The sequence below is a fragment of the Rhinoraja longicauda genome, chromosome 25 (genome assembly GCF_053455715.1).
Source record: "Rhinoraja longicauda isolate Sanriku21f chromosome 25, sRhiLon1.1, whole genome shotgun sequence".
NCBI lineage: Eukaryota > Metazoa > Chordata > Chondrichthyes > Rajiformes > Arhynchobatidae > Rhinoraja > Rhinoraja longicauda.
The window spans coordinates 15,205,091-15,229,874 of record NC_135977.1 but is presented as its reverse complement, the minus strand read 5'-3'; the positions used below and the strand labels follow the sequence as shown (position 1 = coordinate 15,229,874).

The 24,784-nt window shown below is 45.8% G+C and overlaps 1 protein-coding gene across 1 annotated transcript in view; it reads left to right on the top strand.

The window, feature by feature from the left end:
• The window catches only part of upb1 (ureidopropionase, beta), a 54,557-nt gene extending 30,488 nt beyond the window's left edge, over nucleotides 1–24,069 (top strand). Inside the window, exons 6-10 of the mRNA XM_078421062.1 lie at nucleotides 7,304–7,473; nucleotides 11,480–11,561; nucleotides 20,511–20,553; nucleotides 21,749–21,903; nucleotides 23,285–24,069. Of these exons, the coding sequence (XP_078277188.1) occupies nucleotides 7,304–7,473; nucleotides 11,480–11,561; nucleotides 20,511–20,553; nucleotides 21,749–21,903; nucleotides 23,285–23,371 (537 nt within the window). The 3' untranslated portion in view covers nucleotides 23,372–24,069. The remainder of the gene's footprint in view (nucleotides 1–7,303; nucleotides 7,474–11,479; nucleotides 11,562–20,510; nucleotides 20,554–21,748; nucleotides 21,904–23,284) is intronic.
• The last annotated feature ends 715 nt before the right edge of the window (nucleotides 24,070–24,784 follow it).

Below are 24,784 nucleotides of genomic sequence, written 5' to 3'. Positions count from 1 at the left end.
TTTATAGGGCACTTTTCATGTCCCTGAGAGGACTGCTCCATGTGGTCGGTCAGTTGCAAGAAACACAGCAACAATCTACGTCATCAACGGTCCTATCTGCCACCGCATTACCCAACTTTTCTGTTGATCTATGTTCTCCTGCGTCTTTTGGCAACCTTCTTTGCTATGATTCACCAAGTTTTGTGTCAGTTGCAAATTTACTAATCAGACCACCTCCATTTTAATCCAAGTATTTATATATCACAAACAACAAACGGCTCAGCACCAATCTCTGCCACACACCACTTGTTATATTTTTCCACACCTCCTGTTTCCTGTAACCAAGCTAATTTTGGATCCAGTTTGCCAGCACACTGGATCCAAACTCCACTGGGACTTGTGCTGAATGGACTCTAGCTCTCTCTGAGGAGGAGAGTGGTTTTGTCAGTGGTGCCTGCCAGATTCCTACCCAATATTCAAATAAGGGATATGAGATCCCGTGTATTGACAGATGCGAAGGGAATACTAGATCAGCCCCAGCATTTGGTCTTGTACAGTAAAAAATCGGGCAACTTGTAGTCTTAACCATGGAGTACCCACTGGGTCCAGGAGCCAGCGGTGCCAGCACCTGCCCGTCCACATCTCAGCGTCTGCAGGAGTGGGTGGATTTCGGACCCTTGGGGAAATAAGCCTGTAATTAGATAGACACAAAATGCTGGAGTAACTCAGCGGGACAGGCAGCATCTCTGGAGAGAAGGAATGGGTGACGTTTCGGGTCGAGACCTTTCTTCATACTGTACATACCAGGGCACGTGGGTGTAACAGTAGTTGAGAGTGTGTCAAAGCCTGTCATTTAGATTTTTTTTTTAGAGATACAGCGTGGAAACAGGCCCTTCGGCCCACCGAGTCCGCGCCGCCCAGCGATCCCCGCACATTAACACTATCTTACACCCACTAGGGACAATTTTTACATTTACCCAGTCAATTAACCTACATACCTGTACGTCTTTGGAGTGTGGGAGGAAACCGAAGATCTCGGAGAAAACCCATGCAGGTCACGGGGAGAACGTACAAACTCCGTACAGACGGCACCCGTAGTCAGGATCGAACCTGAGTCTCTGGCGCTGTATTCGCTGTAAGGCAGCAACTCTACCGCTACGCCACCGTGCCGCCGTTTAGCAGCATAACAAAAGTTAACTCGGAATAATGGAAAGATACAGCATTGAAACAGCACTTTGCCCTCTGAGTTCATATCAACCATCAACCACACATTTACTCTAATCCGACACCAATCCTTTGTTAATTTCCGCACACTCCCATCAGATATTCTCCCCACCCCTCAGATTTTAACACCTGACGCAGATGGCTGTGGAGTCCATGGATATTTTTAAGGTGAAAATTGACAGATTCTTGACTAGTAAGGGTGTCGGGTTATAGGGCGAAGGCAGGAGAATGGGGTTGAGAGGGAAAAATAGATCAGCCATGATTGAATAGTAGAGTAGACTTGATGGGCCGAATGGCTTCATTCTGCTCCTAGAACTTATGAATTATAGATTAGGGATACAGTGGCTGTGTAAAGGGTTTTCTGCGCCGAGCTTTCGCCTGACCTAAGGTCCCCATGCCTTGCTCTGATCCCTTGACCAGGCCGCGCACACTGGTTCCCCGTGAGTGGTTCGACCCACTCACCCCCTACGGTTCTAGACACTGGACTTAGATGCAGGAGCGTTTATAGTGCAGAAAAATTCAACCAGACCAGATTTGAAGACCAGGGTTTAAATGGAAAAGGCTTTTATTGAGCGCTTGGGACTATTGTCCATGAATACTTATACACAGTTCTATTAGACATATGCACAACTACACGAATACTTAGACACAGTTCTAAACGACATATGCATAACTACACGAATACTTAGACACAGTTCTACTAGACACAGTTCTACTAGACATATGCACAACTACACGAATACTTAGACACAGTTCTAAACGACATATGCATAACTACACGAATACTTAGACACAGTTCTACTAGACATATTTTTGACTAAGATGGGGAACGTACGACACATCGCAAAATTGACCAACACATATTCATTTACACACCCACGTTTATTCAAACCATCCTCCCCTCTACACTAAACTATGTCCAGGATGTGCAGGATCGGGGTACATGCTCACCATGGGGCTATTACTGGGGTTACTGGCTGTTCGTGCTGCTTCTCCGCTGCTTTCTGTGAGGGTCGTGCTTGTCCCCTGAGTTTCTTCCTTCCGTTTCTTGCGTTCCTGGCCAGTCGTTGCGAGCGTTGCTGTCCCTGCTGCGAGCGTGTCTTTCTTGCCTGTCTTTTCGTCTTCCTCCTGGCTTGCGTTCCTTGCAGGTTTTCTTGCATGCGTTTTCCAGTTTCCGACTTCTGCCTTGCATGAGTTTAAAACCCAAAAGTCGTGGCCAGTTATACTAATTCTGGCCCGTCCTATCTCCCGCCAGATCTCGGGATCTCTTTGTTTAAAAGATATGTATTGAGTTTTCCTTTTGTCCTGCGTTATGTCCGGGGGTACCGGGGATGGCCAGACGGTATGTTAATTGGTATTTCGTTGAGAGGTGATGGGTTTAACTGGTTTCCCATCACCTACCAGGTAGTTTTCTATGGGCTATTGTGCCCCCTTAACGAGATTAACTGTGTAGGTCGGCTTGGGGCATTGTGAGTATGCTGATGTCAGCGCCCCAGTGTCTGAACTTCGACCTGGTTTCGCAGGTTTCTGCATGGCCAATATCCATCCATTGTTCTGGCCGTGGCTTTGCAGAAACCTAGAGACTGGGCTGTAAGGTTTTTGCTTTTGTGGCTGGTCACGAGGTCCCGCGGCCATCTTAGGACCCACGGATTGTGACATCCCCTGGTAAACTGACCGCAGCCTTTCTCCGCTATCAGCCCCAGTCTCCCGTTTAAAATGTCCAAACTGCAGCTCTTTGGTTTGGTGTCGCTTGCAGAATGAGGGAAAACTTCTCAAATCTTACAGCTGTTTAACCTATCTACCTGCACATCTTTGTGATGAAGGAAGAGACCAGAGCACCCGGAGGAAACCTACTCAATTACAGGGAGAAGGTGCAAACTCCACACACACACAGTACTTGGGTCAGAACTGAACTTGGGTCACAGGAACTGGGTCAGAGAGGCTCTACTATCTGCACCACTGAGGCACCCACATCTTTGCCTGGAGTTATTCTGTTGTCTTCGTTGGCAGCTGTTCAGGGAAAACATCAAACCATTAGGCCAATTTCTCCCTTGATCCTTCTCCCTTCAGGGAGCGACTGATTTCTGCTTACCATTGTTCACACACAGCCCATCATACCCTGTCTGCACTGTGTGCCAATCACCATGGGTCGGCCAATGTAAACTACAGCTGTGGTCTAATACTGTATTGTGAGCGGGACAGGCAGCATGTCTGGAGAGACAATAGGTGCAGGAGTAGGCCATTCGGCCCTTCGAGCCAGCACCACCATTCAATGTGATCATGGCTGATCAATCTCAATCAGGTGACGTTTCAGGTTGAGACCCTTCTTCAGACCCCGAAATGTCACCCATTCCTTCCCTTCAGATATGCTGCCTGTTCCGCTAAGCTACTCCAGCATTTTGTGCCTACCTTCGATTTTAAACCAGCATCCGCAGTTCTTTCCGACACTATTGTGAGCTGTGTCTTTGCAAACCATCCTACCAATGATAACTAAAATGATTAACTTTGCTTTGAAAGGAATTGGCATGTATTTTGTGAAATTAAAATGTTGGATAAATATACTGCGATTGACCTTGTAATTAGGATCAAGCTTTCTGCTTCCAAGTTCTCTCCAAAGAAAGCTAATAGTTTCATGTATTAGATTTTCTCTCCAAGAAATACCAGCTGCAAGATGTCTTGGAGAAGCAGCTGGAGCTCTTGCACAATCACCCATGAGTGTCCATGAGACTTTTGAAACTTGAAGACATTAAACCAGTTTTCGGAACATTGCATTTTCTGTACTGAACTTTAAAATTGGCTTGCTATGCTTTGATTTATGTTGAGAAGTTGTTAACTCAATTAAACGAACTAATTCTTCGGTGTGAAATCCTCTGGATGAGTGTGAAGGACGTCGCTACCACTGCACAAGATAACTGCTTGACAATTGTAGCTCTGCAGAAAGTGATTTTGATGCTTTTATCTCTTTAGTGGACCATTCATTTGCAAAATGGATAGCGGTGAGAGGGGGGGGGGCTATACAGTTTGTGAATCCATAACTTGTTAAACATCCTGTATGATTTTCCAGGAATGTGACTTTAAGTCTACAATCAAATTTACATTCAGCCCATCGTGTGTGTACCCAGGCTGATCCCATCTTCCTGCATGGCATCTATACCCTGCAGGTCACGGCTTTTCCTGTCCAGCCCCCGGAACAGTCACGCTCATTACGAAAGGGCTGCGTGTCCTGGAATCCTGTTATACAAAATCTGGTTATGTATAAATACACAAGAACCATACCCGCAACTATACATATACAATTAAATAAAGACGCATTTATTTACAAGGCATGGCTAAATAACTTGGGAAAGGAGACTCCAGGACATGTTTCGCTGCAAGGATTTTTTCACATGGGGCTTAATAATGAGCTATAACTGATTTTTGAAAGCCATCTTGGGTTCTGTCTCAGCCACTCTTTTTCAGATCGTGACTTCCAGGTCTCTCTAACTTTTCCCCTCTCCTCGCTCATATTCTATACCAATTATTTCAAATCTCTGCTCAGTCGAAGGAACTATGTCCTTCATATTTGCTTTAATCGAGGCCCATCATAATTTGAAATCTTTTAACCTCCTGTGATCCAAAGAAAACAACCCCAGCCCATCTAATCTTTCCTCAGAGCGACTATTTTTCCCCCTTCCTAAATTTCTTCCATCCAATTGCATCTTCCCTGTACTGTGGTGAGCAGGACTGTATGACTGTGTGCAGTGCTCATGCTGCAGTGATTAATGTTTTCTACAGGTCAAGCATTGTCACCCTGCCCTTCCTTTCTCTCCCTTGTTTACTGAAGGAAAGTATCCTATGTTCCTTATTTTTAATTACTTTTTCTCCCTGCCCTGCTATTTTTAAGAATCTGTGGACGTGCACTCCAAGTTGTCTGTTTCTTCACACGATGCCATATCCTCGATTTATTGTATACTTCCTCCCTTCTGCTTCACCTCACCAACTGCTTTACTTTACTCTTCTCTGGAGTAAATTCTAGGTGCCATTTTCCTTTTGTCCAATTGACCAAACTCTATCTTGTTACAGTTTCATACCTGCCCCCTTTCCTGCTAAATTCATCGGCATTTCCATCATCTACAGACTTCTTTCTTCTCTCCTACATTTAGGTTAAAATCATTAGTAAAAACTATGCAAAGCACCTCGAGCATTCTCTTAGCTTCAGATTTGCAGCGTCTGCAGTTTTCTGCTTTTTATTCTTGTTGATTGTCCCCCGTTTAATATAAATGTAGGTTTCTGTTGTCCCCTATAAATTGTGTCATGAATTTTCCTATGCCCTAAATAAAAATAACCGGCCGGTAACTAAAAAGCAAGATATCCTAGAAATCTGAAAACAAAGCAGAAAGTCCTGGAGGCATTCAGCGGGTCAGGCAGCTCCTGTCGCGATGAATAGGAGTGGTAAGTCGGCCTGTACTGCAGGGGTGTGAGTTCAGGAGTAAGGAGGTATGGTGAGCTCTATGTACAGTTTTGGTCTCTGTATTTGAGAAGGATGTTCTGCAGATTCACTGCCCAGTGTCCTCAACGATATCCTCAGTTTCCATTGCTGCCGTCAATACCCTGTGCCACCCAGTGGATCCTGATGGAGTCTACTGGGGCAGTGCCATCTCCTGCAAATCCACCCCCACTTCTGTGTTTGGTTAAACTTGTGGCAACATGGATCCTCCCCTGCCATCCTGCTTGGCCCCAGGGAGAAAAGGTAACACTGTCTTGTGTTACTTTAAATTGATTTTCATTGTATAACAGTCTGTGACTGCTAGCAAATACAGCGCATCATTGTTGGCCAAATGCCAGTGTTGTGTTTCCAAACCCCAATGTAGCACAGAGTGGTGGAACCTGAACCGGGGATACTTTAGTCAGCAATAGGCAGGGGCTGGAACATCCAGGTGATTAATGTTGGGGGAAGGGCAGCTGAAGGAACAGCGCTTCCCCCCCACTCTCGTAAACTCACAGAGCTCTGTTTAAACAAAATTCAAACCTTTTAAAACATGTGAACAAAGATTTCTTTTGAGTATAAAATAAAAAGGGAAAATGCTGGATATGCTCAAATTAAAAGGTGACTGACAGGTGACGTGAACTCTTGCTCTCTTGGTCTCCCGCAGCAGAAGCCCAGTGACCTTGTGAGGATGTTCATCATTTTGCCTTCAATTTCCATTTTTGCTTTTGGATGAAAGGACATTTTCCTGTAAATAAACACAACTAGAAATCTAAAAAGCGAAGCAAAAGCTGGATATAACCTGGTGGGCCAGTCAGAAGTCTTTCCATTTATTCTTGCTGATCCAAAACAGCAGTGGTTCCAGAGTGTTTATTTGTCATGTGCATGGGATATAAACCGGAACAACAAAATTCTTACTTACTGCAGCTTCACAGGCATATTGGATGCAGCAATAACAATAAATATACAATACATTATCAGTTATTCTAAGTAAACCAGACCATGATAATGCAAAAGCCAAAGTACATAGAACAGCCAGAGTTGTTCAAACTGTGCAGTGGTTCCATGCTGAGGGAAGGTTGTGCAGGGTGCTTCAAGAATCTGATGGTTGATGGGAAGAAACTGTTCTTGAACCTGTTTCTATGCTTCTCAGGCTCCTGTACTTTCTTCCGAATGGTCATAGTGAGAAAGGACTGTGACCAGGGTGGTGGAGGTCATTGATATTAGCGGCTGCCTTGAGGTAGCACTTGCTGTAGATCCTGTTGAAGGATGATGGACTGGGTACCTTTCCATCCATGATGGACTGGGCATCTTTCACCACTTTCTGTAGCCTCCTGCATTCTTGAGCGTTAGAATTACTGAACTGAGGAATCTAAGGCATTGGTAAGCTTTCTTTGTGATTGCTTCAATGTGCCGGGCTCAGGACATAGCATTTAGATCGTCAGACATCAGAGGAGGCACAAATTTAAACTGTTTATCTCAACAGAAGGAATTAAAATGGCAAAATGTGGCCACACTTATCAAGACTGACACGGTTGCAATCTCTGGTTCTTCTACAGAAGGTGGCAATGGGTCTTCCATAATTGCTGGCTCAATGTGCTGAATGTGGTGACGGTTATATTTCTTTCTTTACAGTCTACATATTACATGGAAGGGAACACTGGTCACACAGTGTTTCAGACTACATTTGGACGGATTGCTGTAAATATCTGCTATGGTCGACACCACCCGTTGAATTGGTTAATGTACAGCATTAATGGAGCGGAAATTATCTTCAACCCTAGTGCTACTGTGGGGGAGCTGAGGTAAGAGAATGGTATTATGTAATTTAATGGCAACCACGCCCCACATTTCACAAACTCCTAAAGTGTTTTAACCAAGTAAACCATGGTTTAAAAGAGCAGTTTGCTTTGTCTTTAACATCAATATGCTGGCATTGGGCAAAAGACATGGGATACTTTTTTCCCCCCGTGGTGCCATTCTTCAGATACTTTACACCAAACATCATATAAAAATGAGTCATTTGGTGGTGAAGGTGTGTGCTGTTTCCTGATGGCTCCTGTTACTAAACATTGGCAATTTCAGGTTGAGAATAAGGGATGGGAGTGTGGTGTGGGTGCAGGAAGGAAATCACTTCATGTTAATGCTTCACTTCAAATTACAACCGCATCTGGACTAATGAGCCTGCAATGCAAACCTAATTAACCAAATAAAGACCTTGTTGGAAAGCAAAGTACTGACGGAAGTTGTCCTCACCAGATGGAACCTTTGTAATTCAATCTGAGCTTGTCGTCAGATTTAAATCCAGCACAGAGCACAATATTTATCTCTGTTTCCGGTGAAGTTGGGAGAGCAGTTTCATCATTGGCAGTTAATCGATCAGAGTTTGGAGCATTCACTGATTGAGAATGAGCTGTGTATCATGGCAGTGAGGTGGGGGGGGGGGGATAAACTTACAGTTTTGGGGTAATTGTGTTGCTGAAGGAGGTGACACTGAGGAAATAGAGTGCCTAGTGCTTATTGTTGGAGATCACAGGACTGAGGAATGGGCTGGTGTAGGCTAACGTGAGAGGGAGGGAGTTATAATGCCAGAGATTCCTACACTGAGTCAAGCCAGAAGAGGAGCCTTGAGGGTCAGGGGTTGTGGTGGATATATTGTTGTTCCTTCTGGATCCACAGAAATCTTAAAAACATCTGGACTGTTTTTTGAGCTTCATGTGAACAAGGAATTCCATTGTACCCTGGTGTATATGACAACAAACAAACATCTGAATTTGAGGAGCCAGTGGAGGTCACTTTCAGTGATGATGGGCAGAGGGTGTTTTGTGCACGCTTCACCCAGTGTGAGCTCGGGTCTGTTAGCTGGCATTGGGCTCTGATTGGGACACTGTCCGTGTCCACCCGTGTGAAAGTCCCTTTCCCCGTGCATGCATCAGGAGCAAATGCTAAATGTTCTCATGTTTTTCAGGCTGTTGTGATCATGCTCAGATTGGGTGAGGTGTTGCAGCAAGTGAGGTGTTGCACTTTTGGAGGTTGAATTTCAGGGGAAAGTAAATGGTTAATGGCAAGCCCCTTAGCAGCATTGATGCACAGAGGCCCAAGACCATAATTCCATGAAAGTGGCAACACAGGTAGACAGGGTGGTAAAGAAGGTGCAAGTTATGCTTGCGTCCATTGGTTAGGGCATTGAGGGAAAGGGAAAGGGTGGACCGACTTGGATTGTTTCTCTGGAAAGCCAGAGATTGTAGTGAGACCTTATAGAAATAGGTAAAATGATGAGATGCAGAGGTAGGGTACACAGTCGGAAACTTTTTCCCCAGTATGGAAAAAAAACATACTACATGCTCATTAGCTTTAAGGTGAAAGGAGCAAAGTTTAAAGGAGATGTGCAGGGCAACCTTTATTTACACAGACTGGTGAGTACTGATTGAGAATGATCAGCCATGATCACATTGAATGCTGGTGCTGGCTCGAAGGGCCTACTCCTGCACCTATTGTCTATTGTCTATTGTGCCAGGAACACACTGCCAGGGGCGGTATTGGGGGCAGAGATGAAATTGGCATTTAAGTGACTATTAGGTAGTTGCAGGAAATGGAGAGATATCTCGATATATTACTTAAATGCCACGTTCATATCTACCTCCAACACTTCCCCTGGCAATGCGTTCCTGGTCCCACACATCTCCTATAAACCCCTCGCGTGCAGACTAGTTTAATGTGTTGGGGCATGGGCATTGTGTTGGGGCATGGGTGTTGGGGCATGGGTGTTGGGGCATGGGCATGGGTGTTGGGGCATGGGCGTTGCGTTGGGGCATGGGCGTTGCGTTGGGGCATGGGCGTTGCGTTGGGGCATGGGCGTTGCGTTGGGGCATGGGCGTTGTGTTGGGGCATGGACATTGTAGGCCAGAGGACCTGTTCTACCGTTCTGTGGGTAGGGCCATAAATATCAAGGTCATATCATCTTGCTGAGGTACCAGAGTATCTTTTGTCCGAGTCTTGGACAATACTGCCCTCCACAGCGTCAGTCCTACATTAAACTTCAGTTCTGGACGTGCCTTTGCAGTAACAAACCCATAGCAGAAGAGTCCAGATCCAAACACACCCATCACTTCCTTCTAAACTGTGGGATGTATTTATTTACTAAAAGCATGAAGGGCTCTTGATAGAAATGCAGCTGTTGCTTCACAGCATGAAGCTCACTCTGGGAATAAAATGCTCAAGGACTGTGAAGGATCAACAATTTATGCTGGAGTTGAAAAGTGCATTCAGGAACGCAGTGTTTTGATAGGTTCTCTTTCTGAATTTTTTAATTGAATAATTATGGGGAGAAATTTGTTTGTGCTGATAGACAAATGGATTTGAACTGGAGCGGAACTGCACCGTTGTCTCTGCACACATCGCATTGTGGCTCCAGCCTTTGCCGGCCCTGGTCAACATACATTTGCACAGCTGCAAGAGAGGGGCACAGACAGAACCCACGGCTAGCATCTCCCACAGGGAGGGAAATGTCGGGTCCAAGCCTTGCAGACCAGGATAAAAGGTGGCAGTCAGATGCCACTAAATGGCAGGGGGAGGTTCTCCAGGGAGCTGGGGGCACCACTGTGACCCAGTCTAGTCTCGGCAGCAGCTGGTTGGCACGGTCATCTACAGGTTTGAAACATGGGTGCAAAGCTGAAGGAAGTTTAATGATCGGGATGAATACATCGCCAAATCGGTTAGGCTAAGCTCAGGAGGGGTGACCACTTTGCGAGAATTTGCTCTCTGTCCACCACAGCCATTTAGAGTTCTGTTTGCCAGCCATTTTAATTCCAGTTCCTATTTCCTCACTGACCTACCTGTTCTCAACCTCCTCCACTGCCAGGGTGAGGCCAAAGGTAAACTAAAGGAAGAGTACCTGGTATTCTGCCTGGGTAGTCTACAACCTGACAACATGAAAATTGAATTCTCCAATTTCGGGCAACCCCCATCCAATCTGTCCCTTTCTCTCCTCCTATCTACCCATGTCCCTTCACATGTTCTTTACACCCTCAGCTCCCTGCCCCTTGTCACCAAGTTGGTGGTATGCCCCAGTAACACTGTCTGTCAAGACCTACTGGATCTCCGGGTTGCTAACCATCTTAGCTCCCCTTCCTATTCCATACTGACCTTTCTGTCCTGGCCTCCTCCATTCCTTTTTAAAATCTGGTTAGGTTGCCTCTTTAAATTTGGCTCATACTCCCTTGAAATATCAAGGGAATATAAGCCAAATTTTTGCAACCCTTCATTCGAATGTTGTAATTCTGGAGAAACGATGCCCCTCCACCTAAGCCGAATATACTTTACAACCACAGAGGAGGTCTGTAACAATGCTGGATACAACCAAAGCATCATTTCCACTGTTATATCTTCAGCCTCTAAGGTTCAGGCCAACAACCTGTGTTGGTCGCATTCTTACACCTGTCCATCTTTTAAGCCAAAAACACGTTATTTTTGGGGTTAGGGACACTTCTTCAGTCTATTTAGTGTAAATTGGCATGGCTTGTACATAACTGTTTTACTTATCAGTTGCACTACCTGATGTTTTACTTTGAGGAAGTTTTATTGATATCATAGATAATAAGGCGTGTCCCTGCGTGGTCTCCCAAAGTTACTGATGGAACCCCAGAAGGAACATGCAGTGCTGGTTGGTTGCTTACTCCTGCACTTTCTGCCAAAGGTGGAACAGCAGCAAACACCCTGTGGAGAGTTTAGGCTGGGCAATTTTCAGCTTTTATTTATTGAATGGAATCATTTTATCGTCTTAACTTTTTTTTCTTCTTGTAAACGTTGCAGTGAACCAATGTGGCCCATTGAAGCCAGAAACGCAGCTATTGCCAACAGCTGCTTCACCTGCCCCATCAACCGAGTGGGAACCGTGAGTAGCAGCCGTGGTCTAACTGTGCTGAGTCAATATCTCGTGCCCAACCTGCCTAGCTGAAACAGATCGGTCTAGGAATGGGATGCCAGGGTGCTACTTTCACCTCCTCTCGCACTCTGCTGCCTTGGGCATATTTTATATTATTTATTTATATTTCAGATACAGCGCGGATGCAGGCCTTTTCGGCCCACCGAGTCTGCGCCGCCCAGTGATCCCCGCACACCAACACTATCCTACACACACTAGGGACAATTTTCACATTTTTTACCCAGTCAATTAACCTACATACCTGTATGTTTTTGGAGTGTGGGAGGAAACCGAAGATCTCGGAGAAAACCCACGCAGGTCACGGGGAGAACGTACAAACTCCTTACAGTGCAGCACCCGTAGTCAGGATCGAACCTGAGTCTCCGGCGCTGCATTCGCTGTAAAGCAGCAACTCTACCGTTGCGCAACCGTGTCAATGCATCGCTGTGGGAAATTCCCAGTGTCTAGAAATTTAACGGGGAAATCAAATTCTGGGAGAACATAGAGAGTAAATGGCAGGAACCTTTGGAGCGTTGATGTGCAGAGACCATGGGCTGCAAGTCCACAGTTCCCTGAGAATAATTAACACAAGTGAATACAGTAATGAAGGAGGTATTCCGCATGCTTCCTTCATAGTCCGCTTCGTTGAGTACAAGAGCTGGGACATGGTGTTACAGCTGTACAGCACATTGTGTAGGCCGCACTTGGAGTACTGAGTACCATTCTGGTCACCACGTTACACGAGGGATGTAGTAGCAAGGTCCAGTGTGAGTAAAAGGGATTAGTGTAGATAGACATCACAGTTGGCCTGGACGATGTGGGAGGGTCGGTTTGTGTGCTGCGTGATTCCCACAGCTGAACAGGAAGGTGACATCAACACACTCTGAAACGCATGGGATAACCACTATACAATGACCTGCCAGCGATCCCAGTCCCCACAGTGAGTCTGATGAAGAACCACCACGTTACCACCCTCTGGGTGCTGAACAGCTTGGCATCCCCTTGAACCCAGGTCGGCAATCAGCCAGGCATCACCACATTATGGGAAGCCCCTTATTTCAGTTCCTTCTTTCTGTCACTGATCTCTTTAGCCAATATCCTCCTTCTCAAGGCATGGAGGACCTCCCTCCTTCTCCTGCTTCTCATGACTTAGGAGGGGCCCACCAAGTCCATGCCAGCATTCAGGGCAATCAGGCTCTGCATTCGGATGAAATTTTTGGATAACCTCATTCTAACAGTCCCATCCCCCCACTTATTTCTCTGTAACCTATTCACTCTTGCATGCTCATTAACTCTCATTGCCTCCACCCACCCCATCCCCACAGTTCTACCATCCACCAAAAATAGGAGCGATTTACATCAACCTGCCAATCTTTTAACCAACGCGCCAAGTTCATTAACTATTCTGCCTCAGCTTTCATTCAGCTTCTAAAGTTGGAGGTGGTGAGTACGAGGAGACGGGTCCTTCATCCTCTAACTGCAGCTGTGACTTCAGTCTTGCGGACTGCCGAGATTGCACTTGTGCCTGCACACTGGTGCAATGAGCAAGGTGATTAATATTGCCCGAATATTGCAACTGGATTCATGAGCTGCACGCAGGAATTTTGCACTCAAGCCATTGGATTCAACTCCCTTTATGCATCACAACTCCAGTGCAGTTGAATTTCTTGATCAGTATCTGGTTATGTTCCTGCTGTTTGTGGGGCCGTGCTGTGCACAATTGCTTCTGTTTTTCCTACATTACATCAGACTCTAAACATAAAAATCAATTCACTGCCTGTAAAGTGCTTTGGGAATTCATGAGGTTGTAATGTGGGGACAGGCTTTCCTTTGCACAGAACTTCATAAAGATTCTCTGGAACAAGATCAATGATTTGGATCTAAGAGAAACAACAGAAGAATTCCCCAGGGCCACGTATGTTATTTAGCTCCCCTGCTTTTCATAAGTGTGGGAAGTTCCAGGCTAACTTTTGACCCCAAGATTCTACATTCTGAAGAATTTTTTGGATGGCTTTTCATTCCAAGTCTCATAGGTTCTTTCCACAAGTGAAAACTATTCCTCCTGAGGGACCCAAGCTGCCTGTGGTAAGCATGGGAATAAGATGCATTAAGTCTGTCACGTACAGCACTCACTACAGGAATAAGTTATTAAAGCAGCGGACTGCATTTTTTAAGAGTGCTTGCCCTAAAGTCATGGAACTTGCTTCATAAATGTAACTTATGTTACAACCTTATTAATGGTAAAATATAATTTGAAATCACTGATGTTTAGTTTAGGTTTGGGTTCATTCTTAACACATGTACCGAGGTACTGTGAAAAGCCCAAACAAATCATATAATACTCTACATAAATTCACTCAAGTCAAACTCGAGTGTAATAGATAGAACAAAAGGAAAGATGCAGAGTACAGAATATAGTTCTCAGCATTGTAGCGCATCGGTTCCAATGTCCACAATTGGGTAATAAAGATGAATTGGACATCCATTCTGAGTGGTTCCATACCTTAGCTTATGGAAGGACCATTCAAAAGCCTAATAACAGAGGGGAAGAAGCTGTCCTTGAGTCTGGAGGCTCATGCTTTCAAGCTTCTGTGCTTTCTTCCAGATCAGAGCAGGGATAAGAAGCAAAGATCAGGATGGGACAAATCTTTGATTATAGGATCTTATAGAAATATATAAAATTCTCAAGGGATTGGAGATGCTAGGTGCAGGAAAAATGTTCCCAATTTTGGGGGAGCCCAGACCCAGGGGTCACAGTTTAAGAATAAGGGGTAGGCCATTTAGGACTGAGATGAGGAAAAACTTGTTCACCCAGAGAGTTGTGAATCTGTGGAATTCTCTGCCACAGAAGGCAGTGGAGGCCAATTCACTGGATGTTTTCAAGAGAGAGTTAGATATAGCTCTTGGGGCTAACGGAATCAAGGGATATGGGGAGAAAGCAGGAACGGGGTACTGATTTTGGATGATCAGCCATGATCATATTGAATGGCGGTGCCGGCTTGAAGAGGCAAATGGCCTATTCCTGCACCTATTTTCTATGTTTCTATTATGTTGTCTGCTTTTCTGAGGCCAGTTGTTTTCCGCTCACTCTCAAGAAGGCCGATCTTGCGTCTGCCACAGTAATTGTATGCAACAACATAGAAAAGTAATTTCCATCACTTGGCACCAGTGAAGTAAACGTTCTTGAATGGAAAAGCTGGATGATGAAAGTACTCAGTAAAAGGAGGCATTTTAGCCACTCAAGCCAATCCTCTGCCCCTAATCCATCAGATACCCTCGCTCAGCACACACCCACCATCCAAAGCTCAGAAGCGTCAGTCGATCCCCGTGCATCCAAATGTTGTTAAGGCACAGTGTCTTGGATTTGCACCTCCCTTTGTGTAACAAACTGTTTCCAGATTCCGGGCATGTCTCCCCTTCAACCATATTTGAGATCCAGAACCAACGTCTGTGATGATACCACAAATAATATAGGAACTAAGGATCTATTCTGGCAGATTCTGCTTGTGAGAGAGCCTTGTAATGATCAAGCCTATTGGATAATGCATATCTTTGATAGCCCTAACATAACCATACTGATTATACTGAAGAAGGGTCTCGACCCAAAATGTCACCCATTCCTTCTCTCCAGAGATGCTGCCTGTCCCGCTGAGTTACTCCAGCTTTTTGTGTCTATCTTCGGTTTAAACCAGCATCTGCAGTTTCTTCTTACAAATAGATTATAGTTAGTGGTTAGCATGGCATAATGTACTAGATATAGACACTGCCTAAGTTTATATACGTGTTGATACTGATTATACCACTTGGTACGACTTGCTACGCCTTGTACCCGACACTGCCATCAGTTGAGAGCTAATGCTTTCAGGAAGAGATGCACCCTTGCTGTTTGTATTTACGCATAGCGACACTACAGAGACGACAGACATCCACAAAGTCAGGGTGTCAAACATATCACTAACCAAGTGCATCACACTGACTGCACGTTCCTGTCGTATAGTAAACAAGGACATTTTAGGATTTAAGACAATGGTCTTAAATTTGCTTTACTGCCTTGTCATGTCATTGAAACTGCACTATCAGTCACCCAAGTGCTGCTCATCAATGTGCCATTATGATCAAGAGGTTCCTTTGCGGATCACTGGGTGGTAATTACCAGGTTTCAGGTACAGCGTGATGCACTCCATTGTTTGCAGCAACAGCACTGGGTCTCGGGGCTCGAGTGTAGTCACTGAGACATCCAGGTGCATGCTGTGCTCTCCAAACACAGGGAGGGGATCGTGGCCCCAGTGACTGGGAGTTGTGATAACAGGAAAAAGCTGGATAGGTAAGCATCATCAGCAGGCATGTTCTTGCAAGGGGCCAAAGATAGATATTGCCTGGACTGCAGATAGACTGCCTGGACTGCAGATAGACTGCCTGGACTGCAGGTAGACTGCCAGGACTGCAGGTAGACTGCCAGGACTGCAGCCGCCTCTCCTGATGTGAAGTTGCCAGTGAGGTTTTGAAAGATACGAGTGCCTGCACTTTAGGAACCTGCAGTTGAGGCAAATGTCCCTGCCCATTCTGCAGGCTCTGGGCTGAAGAGAAGATGCAGTCTCCATGAGTATGATGTTTGTAGCAGAATGGGACATGCGGCATAGGTCATCCTTGACCTCTATCGAAGCTGACCAAGTACCTCTGTGAGGTTATATTGGAGTTTCCAGACCTCGGAGAGGATGAGTTCCAGCATCAGTGCCTTTAACAAATGTGGTTTTGAAGACAAGGTTGGCTGTGTACAAGTAAATAAGAGCTTTAGGCCACTCTGGAGATGAGCTTTGGGCATTGGACTGTCGCAGAGGTCACTTCGGGAAGTTTTTGTGCTAGAGTAAAGGCAAGTAGGCAAACGGAAATCCACCAAGAAGTCGGGTTGGATTCCCTGCCAGTGCTGGTTTGCTCTGCTCCAGGGTAAGGTGGTTTTCAGCTGAGCAGCACTTTGGAATCGTGCAGAGAAGTGCCTCTGCCAACATCTGGAAGATGCTCGCTGGACCATGGAGGTAGGTTAGAGGCAAACTAGCAATTGCAGCTGAGGAGGGTATGATGTAATGAGACACTGCCTTCACTCGTTTTACAGCCATTCGCACGTCTTGTATGTCGCATGTGGTATCCATGCAGCATCCTCTGCATCATACTCCAAACCATGTTTCTCCATTCTCTAACTGCCTACCAGTGACCTCCTCCCCGTGGAAGAGTGACTTGGGGAATCTCTCTGGGGTCCCGCTGCTTTGACATCAGCTTGTGTGTCGTACGTGGTGCTTGAACCTGCAGCGTGTGGGGCTTCCGGGAGTGTTGATTGATCGATCAGTTCGCGCGGTTCTCCGAGTGAATCTGACCAGAATGGATCCATAGCTGAGGTTGGAACTCTACTCTCAGCTCTGGTGAAATGCCGGCAGGAGCTTTACTGGGCGATATGAGCTTGTTGGTTGAGCCGGTGATGTTACTCATGTCTCAGCAAGGGAGGTCTGCTTTTTGGCTGCTATTAATCTGTTGTTTTAGTTGGTTGTTTTTAAAAGCTTTCTAATATGTTGAATGGGACTCTTAGAACTACAGGAAGGAATGGCTGAGTAAGAGAGGCAATGCAAGGAAGATAAGAAACGGGAGGATGACGTCAAGAAACTGTCCCACAGAACCAATACAACAGCCTTTGGATGTCACATACAGAAACCTTATCAAATCGTGTTTCTCACAGTACCACAAGCTGATACTAAGAACAAGAAAGGGATATGTTTCAAGCATGGGCCTAAATGAGTAAAAGTTGAAGAGACACTCCAAGGTTTAGGTAGGAAAGAACTGCAGATGCTGGTTTAAATCGAAGGTAGACACAAAATGCTGGAGTAACTCAGCAGGACAGGCAGCTTTTCTAGAGAGGAATGGATGACGTTTCGAGTCTGAAAAGGGGTCTTGACCTGAAACGTCAGCCATTCCTTCTCTCCAGAGATGCTGCTTGTCCCGCTGAGTTACTCCAGCATTTTGTGTCTACCTCCAAGGTTTAGGATTAGTTGGTTTGTGAATAGCCAAATTAAGTGATGTTCACCATGATGGATCAATCCCGATTGAGGATGCTCAAAAAGCAAGAATTGGGCTCTAATTGCCTGGTACTTCAGTGGCACAAATGCTTCTTGCCACTTACCAGCCCTGTCTGAATTGTGTCTAGGTCTTGCTGCATCGAGGCTGTGACTGGAATTGACCATTGTGCAGTCATGACTGACCATCCCCATTTCTGATGGTTGGTCATTTGTTGAAACAACTAAAGATGGTTGGTCTTGGGGGACTGGCCTGAGGAACTCCTGTGCCAATATCCTGGGAATGGCATGTTTGACTTCCAACAACAACCATCTTCCTTTGTGTTAGTTCAAATTCATAGGAGCAGAAGTAGGCCATTTGGCTCATCGAGTCTTCCCTGCCATTCAATCATGGTTGATCTATCTTTCCCTCTCCACCTCATTCTCCTGCCTTCTCTGTGGCAATGAATTCCACAGATTCACCACCCTCTGACTAAAGAAATTCATGCTCAACTTTCCAAAGGTGCGTCCTTTTATTCTGAGGCCATGCCTTCTGGTCCCAGACTCTCCCACGAGTGGAAACTTCCTCTCCGCATCCACTCTATCCAGGCCTTTGACTATTCGGTAAGTTTCAATGATGTCCCCCCTCATCCTAAACTTCAGCGAGTACAGGCAAGTGTGTTGGGTCTGACTCCAAACATTGTGGTGTTACTCCTGTGATATCCATTGAACTAATTTTACAGGGTCTCCTTGATACCACGCCCAGTCAAATTCTGCCTAAAGGGTGAGGGCTGTCACTCTCACCTCCCCTCTTAAATTCATGCACTTGCTCCACATTTGGATAGGGCTGTGGTAAGGCTGTGCGAGTTCCTTCACTCCTCTGAGAACGCTGACCTCCTTCTCCACAGAGGATTCACTGTGGAGATGTTGTAGTTAATGATTAACGCAAAACACTTACCGCTGGGACATGGTACAGCTGGATTGCATTAACCCATCAGGGAGTTCAAACCCACGTCCCACACGCTTGCACATAATTCTGCTGCCTGATACTTGTGGGTGTTTGGATTTGGGTTTTGCTGAAGGCTGTTTCCTCTGTTGTTCACACAGCAAGCACTGGACCAGCATCCAGACACTGGTCGGCCAGGGTCTCTGGGCCTGGGGATTGCTGGCCTGTGAAGAGATCTGGGTTTGGGTGTTCATGTTGGTCGGATCATTTTCATCATCGCCCGTGCCACCTTCTCGCTGTGCTTGAAGGCAAAGCTCCTGCCGTAAGAGGAAAAAACAAGGTGGTGGTGGTGGTGGGGGGGAGTGGAACTGCAGCCAGTTGTTGAGGAAATCCTGGAATGCCCCATTGAGGAAGTGTGTAGCTACCCAGAGGTGGGAGCCATTGTGCTGTCTACACCACTTCCTAGTTCCTTGTGGTGTTTGGAACATACATGGAGCTGCAGCGCCCCCTGGTGGGAAGCTTTCATTGTCATTCATGTCAACAATGCCACAGAAAATTAACAAAGAGCATTGCCTCCCAATCAAACCACAATGATGACTAGGCTGTAGTATAACACTAGCCTAAGCATTTCACAGGATTGTCAAACTATTAAAAAAGATTAGTTCTGATTATTCATAGATATGATCATCTGCTAAACAATAACTTTTCAGTTTAGTTTATTGTCACGTGTACCGAGGTACAGTGAAAAGCTTTCTTGGTGCATGCTAATCAGTCAGCAGAAAGACAAGACATGATTACAATTGGTCCATTTACAGTGATAGATACATGATAAGGGAATAACGTTTAGTGCAAGGTAAAGCCAGCAAAGTCCGATCAAGGCTAGTCCGAGAGTCACCAAAGAGATTGATAGTGGTTCAGCACTGCTCTCTGGGATAATAATAGATTATTGAATACATACAACATTTCAAGCTAGCAAAATTCTTGAACGGCCCAGAACTGAAAACAAAACTTTGAATGTTGCTGAACCAAAGCTTGATAAAGCTGCAATGTGACTGGCCAATTTTTACAATTGGTATTGGCTTATTATTGTCGCGTGTACAATACAGTGAACAGTTTGTACAAGAAAATAACTGCAGATGCTGGTACAAATCGAAGGTATTTATTCACAAAATGCTGGAGTAACTCAGCAGGTCAGGCAGCATCTCAGGAGAGAAGGAATGGGTGACGTTTCGGGACCCGAAACGTCACCCATTCCTTCTCCCCTGAGATGCTGCCTGACCTGCTGAGTTACTCCAGCATTTTGTGAATAAATACAGTGAACAGGTTTGTCTGCGTGGGATCTGGTCAAATCATACTGCACTTTAGTGCAATCACGCAAGTACAACAGAGAGCAAAGAAAAAAATCAGAGTGCAGAATATAGTGTCACAACAGTATAACGTTACAGTATAGAGGAAATGTGCAAGGCCTGCAATGGGGTCTGGAAGACCAGGACTACATTCCTAGTCCTCTTTAATGCCTGCCCTTTTGTTGGGTACGTCCAACAATCCCTGTTCCAGGCGTACACTGGTCCTATCCCCGAACTCTATCTCCGTTACGTTGACAACTGCACCAGGGTGACCTCCTGCACCCATGCAGGACTCATTGACTTTATTAATTTCCACTCTGCGCTCAAATTCACTTGGAACATTTCCAAGACTTCACATCTTCCCATCTCCACCTCTTTCTGCCTTCGCAGAGAGCATTCCCTCTCCAACTCTCTTGTTCACTCATCCCTTCCCATCCAAACCATCCCCTCGGGGACACAGAGGGTGATAAGGGTGATGTTGGTCGGCACTGTCTCGGTGGGAAGAAGGGCCTGTTTCTGTGCTGCATCTCTAAACCCTAGGCTGCTCACCCATTGGAATTGCACCTTATCTTCTGCCCTTCTCTCCTAGGAACAGTTCAAGAACGAGTTCACTTCTGGTGATGGCAAGAAAGGTAAGCAGGACCACTTTCTGTTTCATTTGTAATCTGATGTCTTTATTACTCCAGCTCGTGATCTGTAGCTCGCACCAGAAAAAACATAATGTCTTGAAAGGACTGGCTTATTGACACTGAACTTTGGGACACAGGTCACGACTATCACAACCTTCTCGCCTGTCCAAGCACCGAGTCTTGTTGGAAGCTTCCATCACTCTCCTGTAGCTCTTTCCTTTACCCACTCCCAACTCCTTCCCTCACTGGCTCTTGGCCGATGCTGGTATAAACTACTCCAACCTACAGACTCGCGTGAGCTGCTGATTTGGCAGCGGAAGCACAAGCTGAACCTGAACCTGAACCCCGTTCTCGGATACCTTTTCCACAGCCAGTCTGCATGCACACCTCCCAGTCACCACAGCAGGCCGTCTGGCCCTGGGTGAAAGGCGGTCGCAGAGGGGAGGGCCAAGGGGGGATAGTTTCAGTGTTTGGGTGAAGAGTATCTCCATTGTCTGAGTGAGGCCAAATGCAAATTGGAGGAACAGCACCTCGTACTTTGCTTGGGCAGCTTATAACCTAGCAGTATGAATATTGATTTCTCTAACTTCAAGTAATCCTTGCATCCCCTCTCTCTCTATCCCTCCCCCACCCTAGTCGTTGTAATAATTTCAATGTCATCCTAGTGAGTTTCATTGTCTGTAACTTGTTTTCACCTAGCCCACAGCTAAGAATAGCCTGTTTCCTTTATCATTGTTACTTTTTTGTATATCCTTCATTCATTTATTTATTCTATATCTCCCTATATCACTGTCTATATCTGTCATTTCCCTTTCCCCTGACTCTCCGTCTGCAGAAGGGTCTCGACCCGAAATGTCACCTATTCCTTTTCTCCAAAGATGCTGTCTGACTCGCTGAGTTACTTCAAAGGTATCACAAAATGCTGGAGTAACTCAGCAGGTCAGGCAGCATCTTGGAGAGAAGGAATGGGTGACGTTTCGGGTTGGGACCTTTCTTCAGATTGAAGTTACTTCAGCTTTTTGTGTCCATTTTTGCTTGTGGATGATGTCTATTAGCATTTCAGTCTCAGATATAAAATATTGATTAAGCTGGCCTTTGATATTCATGGCTGGCAGATCTTGGGAAGGTGTTGCAGGTGTATTGTCCACAGATGTTGCATAGTTGTATTGATCCATTTTTCTCTGTTCCCTTTTGAAAGCTCATAAGGATTTTGGACATTTCTACGGCTCCAGCTACGTTGCTGCACCTGATGGTAGTCGGACTCCTGGTCTGTCTCGTACCAGGGACGGGTTGCTTGTTGCTGAGCTGGATCTCAACTTGTGCAGACAGATGAGCGATAAATGGGGCTTCAAGGTAATTAAAAGCGGAGCTGCTTCCTGGTGCTCTCTCTCTGACCCTTTCTGCTCTCCGCAGAGACCGCTCCCTCTATAACTCCTCAGTTCACTCATCACTTCCCAGCCAAACCACTCCCTCCCCACGTCCTTTCCCCTACAACCACCGGAGATGCAACATCTGTCCTATACCTCCTCCCTCGCATCCACCCAGGGACCCCAGCACTTCTACCAGGTGAGGCAGTGGTTCACATGCACCTCCACTAATGTCATCTTATGCATTTGGTGCTCTCGACGTGGCCTCCTTTACATCGACGAGACCAAGTATAGATTAGGCGACCGTTTCATTCAACACTTTCCTTTGGACTGCCTACGTCTACACAAACGTAATGAACAGCCCCCTGTTTGCTCCCTGGGCAAGATACAACCTTCTGGCCTAGGACACCGAACTCTCCCCGATAATTTACTCTGTTTGTATCAGAATTGCTCATCTTTGCTGTTGCCCACCTGTGATGTTGCTTCAGAATTCCCTCTTCATTTGGAACCCTGACTACTAGGTGCAACACATCACACCTGCTTTGTCACCGTCTATTAGCTACTCAGCTCTACACTGCTCCCAGTTCCTAAGCTATCGCAGGTATTCTCTCCCTGCCACTTCTTTCCCAGTACTGATGGAAACATTCTCTTTCCACAGATGCTGCCTGGCCTACTGAGTTTCCTGTATTTGTTTTGTTATTTCAGATTTCCAGCATATGTGGGTCTTTCTCGTGACCTGCATTATCCACTGCACCCTCTCCACCAGTATTCTTGCTGCCCTTCTCATCGGCACGATATACCCCCCACACCAGGATGTGCCCTGATCAGCTCAAATCAATCTACTCGGCTTGAAATGCCCCAGTCAGTTCCTTTTCTCGGCCCTCTCCTCACGACCCTTCCCATGCTGCATCTTTACTTTTCCTCTCCTTCGGTACTGAAGCAGTGTTCTTGACCAGAGATGGGGATGGAATGAGCCCAGATTGGGGCAGAGAATTGAGCGAGCCCAGACGTGTAAGGGTCGGGGCAACGCTGAGTGGAGGGGACCTGGCCTGCTACAGAAAACACTGTGGGACAGGCTAGTTTGGTGCAGTCTCTGTCCCAGGGCTTGCTGAAGTGCCCCCTCCTGTGCAAGCCCTGTAATCCCAACCTTCCCAGCACGCAGAGACTGGCGCTCAGAGGTACTTGTGGGAGCTGGAGGTTCTGGGGTGTGCACACTGTTAATTGTCTGGCAGGATGCAACTACAGCTGACAAGGAGCTTCATTGGTAGCTTCAGACTGCCTTGCATTTGGATGAACATGACAAGGGTGATAATTTCACTCTGGGTAACTTGTATTCCTAACTCCTTTATTTTAATTTTCATCCTCAGATGACTGGGAGGTTGGAGACGTATGCGGACGAGCTTTATCAAGCAGTGCAGTACAACTTCCAGCCCAACATCATCACTGAGTATTGACACAAGCTGGAGGCCTGGACCAGAGGGGCAGGATTTAATCAGCTCAGTGTCCTTCCCCTGACGTTTCCCCAAGTCACTCACTGCGCATCGGTCACTCTGTCTTGTTCAAAAAGCTATTAAAAAAAGAGCTGCCAATTTGAAAGCACCATTTGGGCTGTTCACTTCATCTAACAGTCGGTCGGTCGATCTCCCACCTAAAGTTTGACTGTCCAACAACGGTGGTGTTGTCAGCAAAGTTAAAGATGGAGTTGGAACTGTGTCCAGCCACACAGTCAGTCATACAGATAGATGGTCCTTCAGCCCAACTTGCCCACACCAGCCAACATGTCCCAGTTACACTGGTCCCACCTGCATGCGTTTGGCCCTTATCACTCCAAACCTGTGCTATCCATGCACCTGCCCGTTTCTTAAATGTTGAGATAGTCCCTGCCTCAGCTACCTCCTCCATACACCCACCACCCTGTGTGGAGAAAGTTACCCCTCGGATTCCTATTAAATCTTTTCCCCTTTACCTTAATCATGTATTTTATTGTCATATGTCCCAGATAGAACATTGAAATTCTTACTTGCAGCAGCACAGCAGAATATGTAAACACAATACAATGTAAACAAGAGAATAAACGAGAAAAGAAAGTTCAGAGTGTGTGTATTATATACACATACTCACAAATACGCATATATACAAATCATATAAACATAGCACAAAAAGTAAGGAAATTTGTGTTTGGTAGATTATTTCTTTGTTGTAACAATGCTTCTTGGCAATAAATCTTATACCGTTGGAAAGCCTGTTTATTTCCCTTTTAAATGGTGCCACATTTGTAAGGAACATGCATTTGTGGGATGAGCAGCAGAGCTGAGTATATGGGTTGCGCCCATGAAAATTTTGCCAAATCTTCTCTGCCAATGCCAAACAGCTTATTCTGCTGTTGCTATTGACTCTTGTTTTGAGCTTCTGGTACCCCCAGGTGCTGACAAGAATGGGATGCCATCCCACAACAGTGTGTGACCAGGCTGGTGACCAGCATGAGGAGGAGGTGCCAGGCTGTTATGGCTGTGTATGGTTCTTCCACACGCTACTGTGGCTCCTGTTTATTAAATGAATAAATTGTTAAATTGCCAATATGTCTTGTTTCTTCAGACTTCAATCATCCAATCCACCAAACAACACCGAACAAGAGTCAATGGCAGAATAAGCTGTTTGGCATTGGCAGAGAAGATTTGGCAGATTTTTCATGGGCGCAACCCACATACTCAGCTCTGCTGCTCATCCCACAAATGCATGTTCCTTACAAATGTGACACCATTTAAAAGGGAAATAAACAGGCTTTCCAACGGTATAAGATTTATTGCCAAGAAGCATTGTTACAACAAAGAAATAATCTACCAAACACAAATTTCCTTACTTTTTGT